This window comes from Tachysurus vachellii, chromosome 1 (assembly GCF_030014155.1).
Source record: "Tachysurus vachellii isolate PV-2020 chromosome 1, HZAU_Pvac_v1, whole genome shotgun sequence".
Taxonomy (NCBI): Eukaryota; Metazoa; Chordata; class Actinopteri; order Siluriformes; family Bagridae; genus Tachysurus; species Tachysurus vachellii.
In genome coordinates this window covers 17822009-17841069 of record NC_083460.1, presented here as the reverse complement: position 1 = coordinate 17841069, position 19061 = coordinate 17822009, and the positions used below count along the sequence as shown (strand labels likewise).

Sequence of the window (19061 nt, the reverse complement as noted above, 5' to 3'; positions counted from 1 at the left end):
GTTAAGTATCATTTTCGTTCCATCTTCCCACTTAAAACATACAGAGTTTCTCTTCCTTGTTGGTCGACAGAAACACACTCTCTCTCCCATGTCGCCTCACTCACGCTGTTCTGAACGTGCCAAAGCTCTGATGATGCTATCAGGCGTGATCGTTTCCACATGTGGAGCTGGCTGAACCTTCACACTAACAAAACAACTGGAGTTTTGTAGCCAATATCTTTAAAAGTCTCATTCCCAAGTTAAACTCGTACACACACACACACACACACACACACACTCACACACACACACACACACACACACACCTCTCTTTCTCTATCCGAACGCACCTGTTCTTCCTGTTTTGGAGGATAAGCCAACAAAAAGAATTCATGACTAATAAGAGAGCAAAAGTAAACATGGACAGGAGGAAAAAAACAAGCAAGAAAATAGAATAACTGAGAAATCACAGAAGCTCTGAAGCTCTTCCATACAAAAATGTCTACTATACAGACTACTAGCTGATCTCACACTGAGATGATGTGTGTGAGTCATATTTTCTTACTCCAAAACATTTGCATAAGCGTGGCACAGCTCGATGGAAAATCGCTTCCCTTAACTGAACCATCAGTGTGTACATGGTCTGGATTAGTCAGAACTGAGGGAGGAAAAAAACACTTTTTAACAGCAGCCATCTGTGATTTCCATCCTAGTCTGAAAGACCTGGCACGTTACAGCTCACCGTTAGCACAGCGCTAAGCACTTACAGACAGCTGGGACTTCAAATAAGTCAAAGGTTTCCCATCATGCCCTGCTTTCCACATCCGCACCTCTCACTTTACGAGGCCAGAACCTTGTTTTGAGCCTTTTGCAATTAGTCACTAATCAGCGTTGTTTGCTGTTTGTAGCCGCAGTCGTTTTTTATTTTTAGTGAAAGTTAAATTACTTACATGCAGATGTATTTTGGTCAAGTGTTTAAAGCTAAGAAATCACTGTTGCTAGGCAACTCAGAAATACAGGCACTACCAAATAAGGAGGCATGGTGAAGTCTTTAGCACCATCATTGATTATGTTCCTGCATGATCACATCCTGGAGTCTGGAGTTAGAAAGTGTAAATATTTCTTTAATATAGCCAGATCTGCTTTGTATTTCCTATGGTAAGATACTTATTAACCAAATATAAGATTATTATAACCTAGAACAATGAATCTTAATCCAGAGAACCCTAATAACCCCCAACTCAACCCCACCCTATCCCTCAAACTGTACTCTAACCCTGACCCCTAACTCCATCCTAACCCCCAACTCAACCCCACCCTATCCCTCAAACTGTACTCTAACCCTGACCCCTAACTCCATCCTAACACCCAACTCAACCCCACCCTATCCCTCAAACTGTACTCTAACCCTGACCCCTAACTCCATCCTAACACCCAACTCAACCCCACCCTATCCCCCAAACTGTACTCTAACCCTGACCCCTAACTCCATCCTAACACCCAACTCAACCCCACCCTATCCCCCAAACTGTACTCTAACCCTGACCCCATCCTAACCCCCAACTCAACCCCACCCTATCCCTCAAACTGTACTCTAACCCTGACCCCCAACTCCATCCTAACACCCAACTCAACCCCACCCTATCCCCCAAACTGTACTCTAACCCTGACCTCTAAAGATAACTATACAGAAATCCAGCATATATTCCTGTGTATTGATAATAAAACCAATGACATAAAAATAAGATATGACAAGAAATAATATTTTATTTTAACAATCAAAATGAATTATTTCTATTCAATAAGACTATCACACATTCTCTTAATTCTCTCTCTGTGACAAACACCTCTCTCTCTCTCTCTCTCTCTCTCTCTCTCTCTCTCTCTGTCTCTCTCTCTCTCTCTCTCTCTCTCTCTTATCCCTAGGGTCAAGCTGGCTCTGGGAAAAAAGCAGAGCATGTTTTTTTTACTCCTCCTCCACATTTTCCTTTTCCCTTTTCCCACACTTTATGCCTGTGCTGCATCCTTTTCTTATTCGGGTGCAGAGAAATTCCTGGGTCATCTGGGGTCAGGAGAGGGATCCCGGGAGCACAGAGAATGAAAGGAAAGGAGCGAGAGAAAGGACAAGGGCAGCTAGCTAAAGAAGACAGGAAATGCATTCCTGACCGGAATTCGAAAGATTTGTGAACGGCCCACGGCCACGATGAGCGAGCGAGAGAGAGAGAGAGAGAGAGAGAGAGAGAGGAGGGGTAAAAATGGGATTAGATTCATAATCCGATCAAACTGTGAAGCAACTGACATGGTGAACTGAACATGTGACACAACCCTGTTTTTTTTCACGTTCCACACACACTGGAAAAGATTAACCATTTACACTGGCTAAGTCAGCTTGTCAAGCTCACACACAAACACACACACACACACACAAACACACACACACACACACACACCCTGCCTACGTGTATCACAGTTCAGCATGACAAACAGTAAAACACACATGGAATAATGAGTCTCTTTTCCCGTACTTCTTTCTTCAGCTAAACTCCTGATTCATTTTTACATTTTTTTAACTTAATTCTTTTTTTAAATTTTATTATTTTGATTCTCAGCCACCTGCCTCACAGTTTACGCCCCTTTCCATCTTCTTCTTTCTTCAGCAAAACAACAAGCAACAAATCTTGTCTCTTTCTGCTTACTCTTCAATGTTAAAGAATTTTTCACTTCTTTAACAGTGTGATATTGAACACGAAGACGTTTACTGTATGCTTTTACTGCAGCACCTCATTAATGTTTATGACAAAGATTTAATTGGTGGCATTTTAAGGAATACACCCTTTATCCTCCCCTCTCTCTCTCTCTCTCTCTCTCTCTCCCTGTCTCCCTCTGTTCTCTCTGTCTCTCTCTCTCTCTCCCTCTGTCTCCCTCTCTCTCTCTCTCTCTCTCTCTCTCTCTCTCTTTCCCTACAATCACTTTTTCATCCATTAGTCGGTGTGGAAAAACCCAGCTGAGGTTCAGTCTTGCCACACAGACACTGTGGAGCCATACTTGCCATTTCAGGACATTTCTGCAAGAGCCGCACTGTCATCTTCACACAGACACACACTCACTCTCTCACTCATTCACACACACACACACACACACACACAACACACACACATATTTACTTATACCCTCTGTAATCCTCTTCCTCTCACCCCACCCCTGCTTGGTCTACACTCTTCTTTGGCAGTTTACATTTGAATCTGTGTCTCGCTGTGAAAGGGAGGGAGAGACAGATGAACGTCCTACAGAAGTAGCAGTCCTACTCTTTATAAACATGACATTTACCCTGCGTACAGAAATAGCAGCGTTTTGTGCTTGATTATAAACATCTTTCCTTTGCGGTGAACACTGTAGCTGTTGTTTCTCCACTCCAGACAGTTTACCGGTAACACTTCTGATGAATCTTATGCTCCGAAACCTTTCAGCAAGTCACTATTATTGTAAACAATATGTTTTGTAAGGAAAGAAACTCACTATTTAAGTTAATAAGGAGAAAGAAGACTTTCCTGTGTGTAATGACAAAGTCTGTGATAATGATCTCAATGAAAAATCTCCTTGCAGAGATTATGTATAGAGCCTGGAGTGTATCCCAGGAGACTCCGGGCATAAAGCAGGGGACACCCTGATGGTGTAACGAAACATCCTACAGACAAATCAGAGATCTTATAACCTGTGTTTTTAAATCGGGAGGAAACCGGAGTACCCAAAAGAAACCACTGAAGCACTGGGAGAACGTGTAAAGTCTAGTGGGCTACTGTTATAAATGAGCTACGGTTATAAATATTATTGTTTTAATTATTATAAAAGAAAAAGCCAAAAAATTTGACACATATATATTACAACAGAAGAAAATTCTTTTCTGTCTGTACTCCAGCTTGGGAGGTACTGAGGCCTGAACCCTGAACTTCTCAACAGCCCACAGAATTAAAACAACTGAGCCTCCACTTCCTTATACGGTATGTTATAAGTGTTATATATCATTATAGTAATTATAAAATTATGCACAGTATGTATGCTATGCATTCAGAAGACGAGATTTATAACAAATTGTACCCTTTCATCAACTCTTTTTTACTATATTTTACTATAGTAAAATGTTTAGTAAAATGTTCACTGATGCCTCTGGTTATAATAATAATATCCCATTATAATCCATCTGTAGTACTGAAATACTGAATAATAGCTGAGTTAGTGAAGATCTACCTCCTTCATTGGTGCTGAAGGTCACCCAAGGCGTCCAATCAGAGACCCCCTGGTTGCTCCGGCAGGCGACTCTAACGTCGTATCGGGTGAAAGGCTTCAGGTCGGAGATCAGGTGACTGGCAGGTGGAACGTTAACATTTTGGTTGTGGATCACGTCGTAGTTCTCTCCTGAAGGCTTTACCTAAAAGACCATAAATTGTAGTCATGTTTAATTCTTTATTTTGTATGCGATCATTTAACTAAGTTTTAATTTAATTTGGTATTGTTAAGTAATATATTTCTTGTAAGGGAACAAAATAGTGAAGAAACTACAAAACTATCATTTCTTTCAGTTTATTGCAAACAAGAAGCAGTCCCTTCCACTTCTCTTTCTCCATTTTTCCCTGTTCTCTCTTCCTTTTGGCTGCAAGTTGTGTATGTATGTGTGTCTTTGGTGAGAAAGGTATCTGTAGTATCGTAGTTTTTTGGTCATCTACACTCTACATTGAGGAGCTGCCTTGCTGTTCTTGGCTGCTTTCAGACTCTTGAACTGTACTCTTATTGATAGAGCTCATTAGCATTCGGTTGCGGTGCGAGACGCACTCTGGGCCCAGCAGGATGCATGAAATCCCTTCAGATCAGCAGAAAAGCAGCGGGGAGGGAAGAACGTGCTGCCTTTGCAAAGCCTGCACAATAAACAGCATCAAAGAGGTAAGCAGCAGCCCGATGTTTTCCCTGAATCAGCTTATAAACCACATGAAAAAGCCATAAAGCTTGGAAATTGTCTGCGTCTGTGTAGAGGATGCAATAACGATGCTACTTCTCACGCGCATACTCTTTTTTTTCAGCGTTGAGACCTGAAGCATGAGACAGAAACCATGGATGACGGGAGAAATCTACGGACTACTAAGGGCCCGGAACGCTGCCTTTAGAGCCGGTGATAATGCCGGTCTAAGAACAGCCAGAGCCAACCTGTCTCCTGGTATCAAGACAAAAGTTTACTTAAAAGATAGCCCATAACTTCTGGGACAGCTGAGACACAATGAGCCTGTGGCAGGGGATTCAGACCATGACAGACAACACACCCCTGATACAGACAACAACAACACTCTGAACAACATCAATAACAACACCACACCACACCTGCACAGAAGACACCACCCCATGTTCATGACCAGGTCCTGTACCTGTCTCCAAACAGAGAGCCAAAAGCTGCTGCACGAAGCTTCTGGATCAGACAACATACCTGGTCCAGTGGCTGCTGGACTTCCTCACAAGGAGACCACATATACCCTCAAATCCTCTGGATTCTCAACGTGTCACTGTTTAATACATCTCCCACATTTAAACTACATTTTTATTACTTGTTCATAAAGTCATCTGCACCATCTCACGCACTTTTATCTCTAATCTCTGAACGAATTCACACGTTTGTCTTATAGCTTTCTATCTACTGCTTGTCACAGGGGTCTGTTATTGTTTAATTATCACCCACATCACAAATAATAGCACAACCCTGACAATCTATTTCATTCATGTTCCACAGATATGAAACTCTAAACTAGATTCATGGTGCTTATGACTCATGATATTCTATACTCTCAGGCATGATACTTCAGTGCCAATATGGCAAGCAATTGACAGCACTCTTAGTCACGCGCCAAGTGAAACCCAAGATGGTGATAACAGAGCGTTGATAAATGGAGCACGAGTGGCCACAGACGAGGGGATGAATGGATAAGTGAAGTGGTATATGAATCAGAGCTCTGCAGTTAATCGAGAAGCCTCTGTCATTGTTTGGAAGATCTTGGACTGAGAGTGCAGAAAGTTATGAGGCTCACACGAGCAGCAGGAGGAGTCATCAATGAGTCATGGTTCAGTGATTCAGAATCGGTTCAAAATAAACAGCGGTGTTCAAGTGACAAGCACTTGTGGATTGTGAGTCATATATTTTAGGCCATTCTTCTGGCCTGTCTCACACTTCCAAAGATTTTTCTGTGTTCATTGTTTTTCTTTCTTCTCGAAGGTCACACACAGACTCATTTCACACAGTTTTTTTTTTTGTCATGTTCATATTTTTTTCCCATTCCTTCTTTGTTATAATCTTTCACTTTCCCTAAGGTACAGTATCATTTTCAGGTTTTCAGGTTCAGAACATTTTGGATTGTCTAGATTTGTTTCCCCTCCTCTCTTCCTATACTGAACCCCTTCGTTTCCCTCTTAGGGTTCAGGATTCTAGGGGCACAAAATGGGGTGCTTTTATTAGAACCAGATGTTTTGGGGTGGTGCTGGACTGCAGAGAATCGAAGACCCGCATTTACTCATTCACACATGGACAGAAAGAGTTCCACCAGGGCCGAGTGGGGCCTCATGAAGGGTGAAACCTGATCCAACAATACAAGATAGAACTCTACATACACTCATAAACATATAAGAGAGGGAGAGAGAGAGAGAGAGAGAGAGAGAGAGAGAGAGAGAGAGAGAGAGAGAGAGAGAGAGAGAATAAAGTGTTTCAATTTGTTTTGTTGGATGGAAAAGCAAAACAGTCACACACACGCACACACACACACACACACACACACAAACACACACACATACACACACATACACACACACAAACAAACACACACACACAAATACACACACATACACACACAAATACACACACATATACACAAACGAACACACACACAAACACACACTCAAAACGCACACACACAAACACACACAAACACACACATATACACGGACACATACACACACACACACAAACACAAACTAAAAACGCACACACAAACACATACACACATATGACAATTTCAGATCAGATCAGAAACTTGTGTATGCAAAAAGAACTTGCAAAGAGCGACACGTTTTTCATTAGCAGCATTTATACCTGAACTGTGCAGAGACTGATGGTATAAATTCCTGCAAAACCTGGAGACCAGGACAGACGAATGCTGGAATTAGTTATTTCCACTTCTTTAAGATCCTGTGGCTGGGAAGGGAGTACTGCATACAGAGAAAGGGAAAGAACAGAAAAAATGGGTGACTGGTGATCATTGTGAGTGAACCTTAACAAAAGAATAAAAAAGAAGGAATGAAGGATGTGAAAGAGGATGAGCTCAGTTCCACAGGAACCACAGAAAAATAACTCACCCGTTATAACTCCAGAGCTGGATGATGCTACACCTTTGCGATTGTGGGCTTCACAGGAGAAAGAGCTGCTTTTCTTTAGTCCTGGAATATGAGAGAAGAAGAAGAAGAAGAAGAAGAAGAAGAAGAAGACAAAGAAAAAGCTTATAGTTAGTAGATGACCACTGTGATGTTGTTTCATTCAGTCTGGTCTGAGTTGTTTATTAAATCTGTGTTTAAGGAGAAGGAAAAGAAGTTTGCGACCCAGCACGAGGGTTAAAAAAAGAGCTGAGCTCAAAAGTGTCGCTTCTGCTTTTCATTTATTGAGAAATGCACGGATGTGCATTCAAACACATGCTGACATTCACAAAACCCAGTGAAACACACACTGTCTTCTAGGGTGACTAATACACATGCTCACACATACACACACTTATACACACACTCGAATCTTGGCACATTCTGAAAAACTGATGTTCAAGGGTGTCATTAAGAAACACTGAGCCTCCATTGTACCAAGGCCAAGCCGGGGGTCAGAGGGTCACGAGGTCCGGGGAATGTGTACTACATGTTCGATAAACCTCGGCCTGTTTCATTTCCTTCCCTGAAACCCTGAATGTCCCAATATACGTACAGTGGTATTAATATGAAGCTCATGTGAACTATCCATTTGGTGTATATCCATTTGTTCATATTTTGCTCTAATAACAAAAATGATCAAGGTAACAAAGTAATATCTACAATTCTGCATATTGAATATGGCGTTTTATACCACAGTGATGTCGAATCCTCAGTTCTGATTGGTTCGGGAAAATATATTATTTCTATATAACAACATGTCCTGAATATATTTATTCCTTACTTATGGAACTGATTGCCAGTAAATGCATATTTAATGTATAAGGTGAAAAACAGAGCTGTTAAATTTTATGTTAGAAGCCAGTGGTCTGTGTAAAGAGCCAACAGATGTGTGTGTGTGTGTGTGTGTGTGTGTGTGTGTGTGTGTGTGTGTGTGTGTGTGTGTGCGCGTGTGTGTGTGGCTGGCATGAGTCGTCCCATTCCAGTGATGTGAGTGTGCCCACTGGTCAACCATTCATGGTGATTCAGAGCCACTCGCCCCTTCAGCAGCCCCTCATTTTTGTCCGCCAGTCTGTCTATCCTTCTCTCTCGCCTTTGTGAGTCAGTGCTCAGAGCTGCAGGTCTGTGCAGCTGGAACTACAACAGACACCACATCGGTCATTCTGGCATGGCAACTGTTCAATAAGCGCTCACTCGCTCGTCTTCTCCTTCTCTTTCTTCCCCGACAAACTTTCTTCTTATCTCCCTTCACACTGCCGCTCTTTCTGCAGCCACCAAAGGCCAGATTCTTATTGAGCGAACTCGAGCTGGCCTGCAGCCAAAAAAGAAATGTGTGTGTGTGTGTGTGTGTGTGTGTGTGTGTAGAGTGTATTGATTGACAGTAATATACCCCACTTTTGATCTTAAACATTTTTTTACAAGTTTTTCTGAGCCCCAGTGTTCAGTTTCAAAGCACTAATACATATCATTTACCCAGAAATGATTTAAAGACCTAAATCTCAAACCTTGACTCCATCCCAAATGCTACATTTCCTGTCTAGTTATTTGTTATTAGAACGGCAGCCAAATTCCCAAGAGATGAGACATACAAATAAGCTGCATCCCAAATCACAGACTTGTGCACTATTCTATACCATTTTATAAAATTTGTACAACAAGAATGAATGTAATTCATGTATTGTAATGAAGGGTGGAATGTTGGACACATCATGCAATAAGCGATCGCATCTCTCCTTACTTAGTAAAAAAGGGGCTACTGGGCACTGAACACTGACACTGTATTCCCATCATGCACTGCAAATATACCTCACTTTCTGCAGTGAAAAATGGTAGCAAGCTGGAGTGAGTGCTGGTGCTGCTGACACCGTAATCACACAGCGAGGTTCGGGATGAAGCGAGCTACTAAATAGGACACAATAGTGTGAAGTTTCACCTTCTTTTTTTTCTTTGTAACACAATCCGTTCTTCCACCGGCCACAATAATGAATACTAGCAGGTGGGAAAACAAACAAAAAGCCATTCATGCTTCTGAATCTATTTCTAAATTCTAACAACTACCACACTAACATAGTAACGCACTGCCTTCTACATGCCTCTGTGATCTTTGTGTTGAAATATTCTGAAAAACAGGTTGTAGTGACAGTATGTATGAATAAGGATTAGGTCTGTGATTGATTAGGTGAAGGAACGAACAGGTTAGAAAAGGACATTTGTGGGCACTGAGGGTCTATAAAGTGGATAAGGAACAATTATTCATCATTTACAATAGAATACTATTAAAAAAATATGGTTATTATTAGCGATTATTTAATTACTCTAATGAAATTTAGCCGTAATGTTCAGATACTTATTTTTGTCACATGTGGCCTTGAGAGCTTTTTAACAAAAGCTGAGTGTCGCACCAAATGTGACCGGTCAAAAGCCCAGATCAGACCTGCACCAAATCTGACCTGTCTTTCACGAAAAGAAAACTAATCTCTCTGGGGTTTTTGCTACAAAAAGGGTTACAGAAGTTTCTTTTCAGCAGAACAGATAACAATTACACACACACATGAAGTTCCTTTTCGCAACAACAACAACAAAAAAATCCTACTTCTGGTTTTATGGAAACTCCACAGTTGCACTAAAACATCATAATTCATGAATGATCTTATATACAAAATATTCACACGTTCTTTAACTTTATCTAAAAGTCTTAATAAAAACCAAATATTTAAAATGACTAATTCAACTTAACCAACCATTTCTAATGTTTACTGATTATGTTAGTATAGTGTTCAGAGAAAAGTGTCCAGGATACGTTAGTGTCGCTCGAGCTACGTTGAATTCCTTTGTACGTATAAATTTACTTTAACTGCTTCCTTGAACTTCACTCATGGTGAAAAACAATCTAAAATTCTTTATAGACACCCTAAATTAAATAAACTCAAAATGAAATCTGTACTATCTGGACTTCCTAATGGATTGCGAAACTTTCCATACTTTCTATGTCATATATTTGTAAATATTATGTAGAGAAAAGTCATGAAATGTGCATTGTCTATCTATCTATCTATCTATCTATCTATCTATCTATCTGCATTCTAGAGGCTGTTTTTGTGCAGAAATGAAACCTAACAGACTTTTAATATCTTAACAAACTTCAGAATATTTTCTTTTCAAGCCTAAAAAGGAATGTATTTAAAATAAAATGCAGATTGTGCTTTTGAATCACAGTTTTTATATATATATATATATATATATATATATATATATATATATATATATATATATATGTATAATTATTATAATATTTTGCTGACACTCTGAAGTTTTTTTAAAGTAAGCTGTATTAACATATTGCTAAATGAAGAATGTAGTGGACCTGTGAGGTTGAGACGGGACGGAGAAAGAGCCATGGGGTCATCCAGCGTGTTGAGAGGTGCTCCGTCCTGAAGCCAGATGATCCGGACCGGTTCAGGAGGCCCGTGAGCGACACACTTCAGACTCAGGCTCATGTTTGCCACTACGGACATGTGGTGGGGTTCAACAGAGAAATGTGGGAGACCTGGAAAAGAAACAAAACAACAAGAATTATAAATATGTCGTAATTTTATAGAAACAAAAACAGATCTACAATAACATGGAATGTACTCAGGTAATGTTTAACCCTTAAAACTCCACATATTATTGTAACGGCGGGAAACAGAGCGGACCCAAACGCAGGATAGCATAAATCAAAATAGGGTTTAATAACTGAAAACATGAAACAGGACGCAGACTAGACAGGACAAATCACAGTAGATGCCGCGCTGCACGAAGCAACGCGGCACAGTTAAATACAAGAAGACAATGACACAATAAGGATCAGGTGTGATGACAGGGAGGAGCAGACGAAGGCGGGGCAGACACGTGACGAAAAACATAAACAGATGCACGTGGCCAGAGTCCGGGCAGAGTCCTTACAATTATGCAGCAATACAATGACATCTACATTAGGGTTCAGTAAATGATTTAATATTAATACACACCAAGAGCCTCCACACAACTAAAAAGTTTCCTAATTTATTTATTTTTTAATCAGGATCAGGATGTGAACCAGCAGATGGTTTTAGTGAACAAATCTGAGCCATTCGATGTATGGAGAGAAAAAGAATGGTTTGCTGAGTAACTCCAGATTTTTAAGCAAGAACCAGCACAGCTTCTGTAACCGATCCTTTTGTTCTGGTTTAGTTGCATACATTTAAGTACATTTTTACTGAAGGAACAGAAACTAGGATGATTTTTTTTTCAATTTTCTTTACATTCTCTCTACCTAAACTGCGTTATCCATCCACTTCCACATACACAAGCTCCCAGAGGTCAGCAGAATGTCTACACTCGCTCTTTGATTGTGGGATCTGAGCTAAGATGAATGCTTATAAGAAGTGCATTTCTTATCCACTGACCTCACACGGGGTCACAGGGACACCCTGGACAGGATGGCAGCCCATCACCATCAGTTACACACACACACTCACTCACACACTCTGGAAAATTTAAAGATGCCAATCAGTTCCAGGAGCACTGGGGACACATCAAGAATGGGATGCACTTATTTCCAGGGATTTCAGAACAGCGTACCAGATATTGTGTCATCGGGTAGGCGTGGCCTATTTGATAATCTAACCCTAACCCTAACCCTAACCATAACCGTAGTTTTTGGTTGTTTATTTGTTTTCTAAAATAAATCTACCTGTATGACTGTTTTGTCCTTCGTAGTATGCTGGGGTTTTTTAAAGAGGGCGTTTTTTCCAAGACCTCCGGAAACACGGCCACTTTACGTCGTGGTAACGAAATCCCTGGAATTTAGTGAATGCCCATCAAGAATCAAACACCTAATCCCAGAGGTCCGAAGGAAAAATTTTGTGTCTTTACCAAACCAAATCACACACATGTGCCGGTTCTCCTCATCCAGTTCTAATACATGTCTCATTTCTGAAGGAGAAAAAAAAAACATTCCTGATTGAAAAGACTAAATCTGAACAAATCTGCTCACATTCTGCAGTGATTCATTGAAAGCCTTTACAAATTTGAATGAAGCCATTCACTTATTTGGCATCGTGTCCTGTTTCAAAGCGTCTGACTCAACCGGTTACTCCAAACTGTTGCTTAACAATAACAACAAGATTCAGTGAGTCAGATTGTATGCCAACGCTGGTAGATAAACGGCATTCCTTCCCCTTCTTTAGACCGCACGTGTCAACAATATGCACAGTCAACTGAGATTTACCTTCCAGTTGAAGGTGTCCTTCAGCGGACATCGTCTCCTCGTCCCCAGTGGCCACCGCACAGCGGTAAGCACCCATGTCTGAAAGCTGCACCTTTGCAATCCTGCACACAATTTAAATCTTTAATCAGAGAACGCTTATATTCTGTTTATAGATGAACATATGTGAAGATGATTATTTATAACAACACTATAAATATGAAACTAATCCCATGTTACGTATGAGGGGGCTTTAATTTGTTTTGCTAACTACTGCTAACTGCTAACTGTATAAAACAGTAAAAACTTTACAACCATTAATTAATGATGCTAGAAGATGTATTGCTAGATGTATTGCTAGCATGTGAGGACATCATACATAACTGAATATGAGACATTTATAGTGCATTTATGGACAAACTGATACACAGATTGGACGCAGTGACATTAATCCCAGTTTTACTTTTACTGTCAAGTTGTGTTTGATATCTAATATTTGTTTGATTCCTGTTACATCAGCGCTAAAGGATAATGTTGCTAACAACTAAATGCAGGCTGTGCTAAAATTCTGGCAACAGTGCCAGCTAAATATAGTTTGTAAAAAGAACACCAAGACTTAGCGATGAGCCTTGTAGCATAATTAACATCAAACTAAATGTCAACCACCATGATTTTTTTAATTATACAGCATGTGCACAGTGTACCGAAGTGTACTGATGACGAGCCATGTCTCATCATCGGAAGGCATCTGCACTTGGTTGGTGTCTGAGTACTCGAGCAGCTCTCCTTCTCTGAGCCACTGAATGTCTGAAGAACCTTCTTCTCCTTCATCACCCTCCTCCATCATCAGGATACACTGCATCTCCACCGGCTTCCCCAGTGATGAAGTTATATTTCCTGGGCTGAGCTTGAAATGCAAGCCTGAAGACAAAACATGGAGAACCGGTCAGTGGTTAGTTTTACTTAACCGCCAAGGGACAAGAGAACCTCATAGTCTGTCTAGGAAGATTACTGGAATACCCGAGGTATATTTGAGGTATATTTGAAATCTACTCAAAACAATAAAAAAGTGAGAAAACTTCTTGAAACTTCTTGAAACTGGTGTTAGTTTCTTAAAGAAACTTCTTCTCTGTGCATGAATTTAGTGCATTAAAGTAACAGACAGTACCTGAAATAAAGAATTTCACCTTTTTGCTGGATTATTTTTTTATAATCTTCAACCGAAATGAATTTGTGTCAAGAACCTACACTGTAAACACAACCACACAAGAGTAACAAACCTCAAAAATATCACTTAGCCATTCTAGTGTGGGTTTATATGACGCTACACAGACCGAGGACTGGCAATCTGTACTCCATCAAATGCTTTGCAAGGCCACAAATACAGCCAGCATGAATCACTGGAATCCTCCCTGTCTTCTGTCTCGGTAAAGAACTGTTTCACATTCCTCTGCTGGCATGGACCTGATAATACCCAGTGAGAGAATTGGAAAGATACCACATGGATGTGTAATTCTTCTGTGCAGCAAACAGTCCAGTTTAGCTCATCTTGAGTTAAGATACTTGGTCACAAAATTCTGGTCACACAATTTGATCTTTGACATCACGTCTCTAAACACTGACCCTGCTCCCATAGATCATTCGCCCCCCCTGGATCACTGTGTTCATGTCATTAATGCTGACGTACATGTCAAACAGTGATTATTGATGGCAGCCATAAAGTAGCGTTAAGACACAATAGAGACAGAGACATTTAGGGAAAGACACAGCTTTAAGAAGGATGTCCAATCAATTAATGTACAATTAAAGCAAGTGAAAAATTCAGCCTTTTACTATTGGCAAAGACAAGGCTAACATGTGCTGCTTTGGAGACAACAGCCAACCAAACCTTTTCAACCTTTTGCTAATGGTGTGTCACAACATAACCCACTCAGTGAAATAAACTATCTAGCATTTTCGGCATACATAAACTCACACATCCTTACGACGGGGTCATGTAGTAGTGATTGATGGGGAGAGACAGTATCACCATCCTTCCATCCAAGACAACACAACAGGTTTAAATTGCTGGGGTTCAAACAAAACTGCTCAATAAATGTCTTGAGACAGGAATGGTGCACATTCATTATTCACCAGTCCATCTAAGAACTGTGTACCATTGTGGTCAAAACTAAACTGTGCCCAATCCTTCACTAACAGGAAAACTATCAGGGTTGTGTATATCTTCTAAGATGAAATTTATGAGGCCCACTAAAGCTATGTCATAACGGGGTGTTCTTTCTGCTTTAGTGTGGTCTTTCCTGTCTGAAAGCCTGGTATCTTCTGGTACTTCTCCTTTTATGTCTCTGAGAAATGATCTAAGCCTAGACTCAAAATAAACAAACCATGTTTGGTGTATTAAATTCTACATTCATCGTTAAGTTAGTGAACAGGCTAGAATCATCTTACTTGCTAAATGAGTAGGTCAGAAAAAAAAACACTTGGCTTTAACTTCTTTAAGAAGTCGGCCGAGAAGATTTCATGTGACGTGCCGTACAATAATTATGCTATAGATGTCATTTTACTGTTCCTCCCTCTACAGCATAACATTAAGTGTGTAACCATTTCAGATCATTTCCTTATCTGAGTATGTACCTTCACACACAAACTCTATAATCATGCCTCATCACTCTTTCTCACTCTCTCCCTCTTCATTTGTTTTCCCCGTCATCCATCCCCACTCCCTCCTGTTGATAACAGTGTGAAGCGCCAAGGACAACAGTGCATGAGGAGAGAACAACAAACCACTCTGTCTTTATCAACCCTCCTCATTTCTGTCTTTCTTCCCGTCTTGTTACCGGCCTTTCCTCTGAATTTGGGAGGAATATGAGCACTCTCAACCCTCCTGCCTTTCTAGCCCTGTTTATGTATCGTTCTTTTCTGGGTGTATCAGCAGAGGTCCTGACTCACAACTTTGTCACTCTCCACTACACCTACACTTGTCCTGAACATTGGCGAATCAACAATGCACTGATTTTAATGCATTCGTCAAACTAAAGTCGGTTCCCCAGTGTTATGTCTGATGCTGGGTTAAATGCTTGTGTTGTTCTTGTTGTCACTGGGTAGACTTAAGCGTACCGTGTCTTTTCTACCTTTAATATCTATTTTTTAACCTGTAGTGTACCATTAAAGTTACACATCCTTTTTTGTTCTATTTTTTTCTTACTTCTTTATTAAACCTGTTGCAGGTTAAACCTGTTGGACTTCTGTGAACTTACTAGAAAGCTAAAGGAAACTTTTTAAAGGTTTGTGGGTATCAGGCTACACTTACATCCAAAAGGAAACCTCTTGGTTGCTCTTAGGTGCAACAAATCTTTCCATTTGTTCAAAAAAAACTGAGATTCGATTCTCAAATGATTCAGATTCACCAATAATGTTCAGCATAAAAACAGCCTGTATTTGTGAATTATATTTATCTGTTTAAACGTCTAAGTATCCTGTGACTTCTTTACTTTTATTATACTTCATGTTTTTTTTCTTTCTGGATTACTTTTATTTTTATAACCCTCATTATTCGAATCCGAGCCGGTTCAGATTCGGTTCGGAATATGAACATGAGTAGCTTTTCAGTAACAAAAGCATTTACTTACCTGACACAGTTTTGTAAGCTTGGATGTGCAGCACTGCCACATAAACGACAAAAAACAGATTGAATTTGAAGTGATCCATATTCGGTTCCGATTCGGTTCCTTTGTTTATTAGTTGTAATTCAGTGTCTTTCTTTATCGGTGTCACATCAGCGCATCTTTTTAAACATATCCGCCAAAACACACGCACACACACACACAGGAGCCGAGGTTGCTCTTAAGACAGCTGGCTTTTCTTGTCCTATTTTTTATTTTGAGCAGTTTTTCCTCTTCAAACTTCCTCCTTTCTGGTTTCGAAAAGTGCACAAAAAGTCACCAATTAAAAAAAAAAAGGCTGAAATGTGATGCAGCAGCACTTTAATCTTCTTACAAATCCTAAAGATTCCATGAACAAACAAAGATAAAGATAAAGAAAACAACAAACGTTTGCTTGTGATGACCATCCAGAGTTTCAGTGATGGTCCAAAAAGTTTTTGTCTTCTTTTGCTTTTTGGAGAAAAGTTCAGATTCTTCTTAATTCCAAAACTTCCCCAAATCCCTCAGGACTTCAGCTTCAGCTTCATTCACATCACAACACCAAAACCTTTCCCTGCAAACAAGACTCGAAATTCCTCAACACAACTTCTTTCCATTCTGTCTCTCCCCTCCTCTTCCTCCTCCTCCTCCCTATTCTCTCCTTCTCATCCCTCCCTCCGACTCTCCCTCTTTTCTCACGGGACACAATGCACACTCATGCTCTTTAATTACAGATTTATTCTGCATTAAATCACAGCTCTGTTATTTTTAAACCTTCACGGAAAACATGAATAAAACTAACTTCAGTCTCAAGTCATGGGCGACGTTTTAAATTCTGTTTCTAACCGATCAGATCAACAATACAGTAACAAACATTATTTAATTCCTCTGCAAATGATCATCTTTTTGTTGAGTTTTTATGTCGGTAATCTTATAATCTAAAGTCAGCTGTATTCATTCGTTTGTAAAGTTGCATATCGGGGTTGCCAGGTGTGCAGAAAAAAAAGCAATTTAAAAGCAAATTAAAACTGTAAATAAACAGATAATTGCAGAAGTTTGAAATTTTGCATTTTGACATGTTGACTATTTTGCTATATAGAAATTAAAGCCTTTGTACAAAAGTTGTTGCTGATAATATAGTTTCTAATCATAATAATGCTACATTTGTGTGAATTGGAAAATAATGGCAAACCGAATCATTTTCACTAGTTCTCTCAGTCATTTGGACTCCACAATTATATGTTCATTCCATCATTTGTTTCATCCTGATCACAATGGATCTGGAGTCTGACCCTAGAACATACACCTTGGATGTCTAGCAGTCCATTACAAGGCACTTTGTAACTATAGACAATGTTTTTGAATGTGAGAAGAAAGCAGAGAACATGGTGAAACCCATGCTGACTTGAGGAAACATGCAAAACTTCTCACAGATACAGTGTAGAGCTTAGGACCGAACCCTTTGAGGCAGCAACAATCTAATTTTATAAATACGGTTCACATGTACACATTTAAGAACATCTTCAGATGCACATAAACTAAACATGTTGAAGGCAAACACCAAGCGATGACAGCAGGTGCATAAGAGGGAGTATTCAGCAGTAACACTGGCTATGAGGGTTAAATCCTATTCAGTTACTGAACTTAAAACACAGGTGAAAGTGTACTGTAAAACTAATCGGAAAGCTAAAGTATGTACTTATAACTGTGAGGAACTCGACAATGGCACGTTTAAAATAGGTGGTTGTTTTTGCCTGGGCTGTTCTGCTGTTAATCAATAATGTGATGGACTGTGACATCGTACCTTGTTAATTCTGGTCCATGGAAAAGGTTTTTGATTTGAGATCCTAAAAAAATTGAGATGACTAATATTTTAATATTAACTTTAATCCACATCCTGGATTCACTGGCATTATAACATAAATATACCATTAACCCCATGTCAAGTTAAATTCCCTGAATGATTAGACATTTGAGATGATGTATAATGTTTCCAGGAAAAATATTACCTTATAGTTCATAGATAGATAGATAGATAGATAGATAGATAGATAGATAGATAGATAGATAGATAGATAGATACTTTATTGATCCAAGAGGAAATTGTCTTATCTTTTAAACTATTAGAATTCTATAAACAAAGTATGGTTAAACTAAGTACAGAAAATCGCTGGCTCAGTGCTTTAAGACTACAAAGGTAGGAATATATTTAGGTTCAACTTCATGACCTGATAGTGACACGGCTTTATGATGGTAAGTTTCATTTAAACTAAACATCTCTAAATCACTGTTTTTTCAAGAAACATAGTGCTGAAAAAACATACAAAAGTCAGTCAGCCAAACAAACATACACAAAGTAAAAGACATGCGCTGCAGCACGTTAAAGCGTAACATCTTCTCTTTTGATGCTGGTATTTTCACATGGACTGTGCCGTGCATTGTTTGACTTTTTTTCATTGCTATGTCTACGTACAGCTGATTTAGACAGTGTTTAGTCCAGCGCAAAGGATGAGGAGATTAGGTGATGTAGATGGTAGATGAATGAAATGGGAGATGTTAAGAGGATGACTTCATGATTTTTATAGCTTGTTCCATGGAAATTGTTTACTGTAGGTTTAGGTTATTGGTTGTCCTGGTTGTACTGCGTGCCGGCCCTTTAAGAGGAGGTTGTAGGGTGGATAGTAGTGAGTTCCCAGGGTCTTTAATGGAGACAGGGCCCATTTGAGAAAGAAGCCATTGTGTGCCGTCGTTTTTCAATAGAGCTTGGGGAATCAAGC

The 19061-nt window shown here is 39.8% G+C and overlaps 1 protein-coding gene across 1 annotated transcript in view; it reads right to left on the bottom strand.

Moving 5' to 3' along the window:
• Nucleotides 1-16869, bottom strand: part of LOC132849356 (tyrosine-protein kinase receptor UFO) — a 31063-nt gene extending 14194 nt beyond the window's left edge. Inside the window, exons 1-7 of the mRNA XM_060875546.1 lie at nt 16273-16869; nt 13348-13564; nt 12668-12768; nt 10781-10963; nt 7363-7443; nt 7100-7215; nt 4225-4405 (exon numbers count right to left, since the gene is read on the bottom strand). Of these exons, the coding sequence (XP_060731529.1) occupies nt 4225-4405; nt 7100-7215; nt 7363-7443; nt 10781-10963; nt 12668-12768; nt 13348-13564; nt 16273-16351 (958 nt within the window). The 5' untranslated portion in view covers nt 16352-16869. The remainder of the gene's footprint in view (nt 1-4224; nt 4406-7099; nt 7216-7362; nt 7444-10780; nt 10964-12667; nt 12769-13347; nt 13565-16272) is intronic.
• Between the last annotated feature and the right edge of the window lie 2192 nt (nt 16870-19061).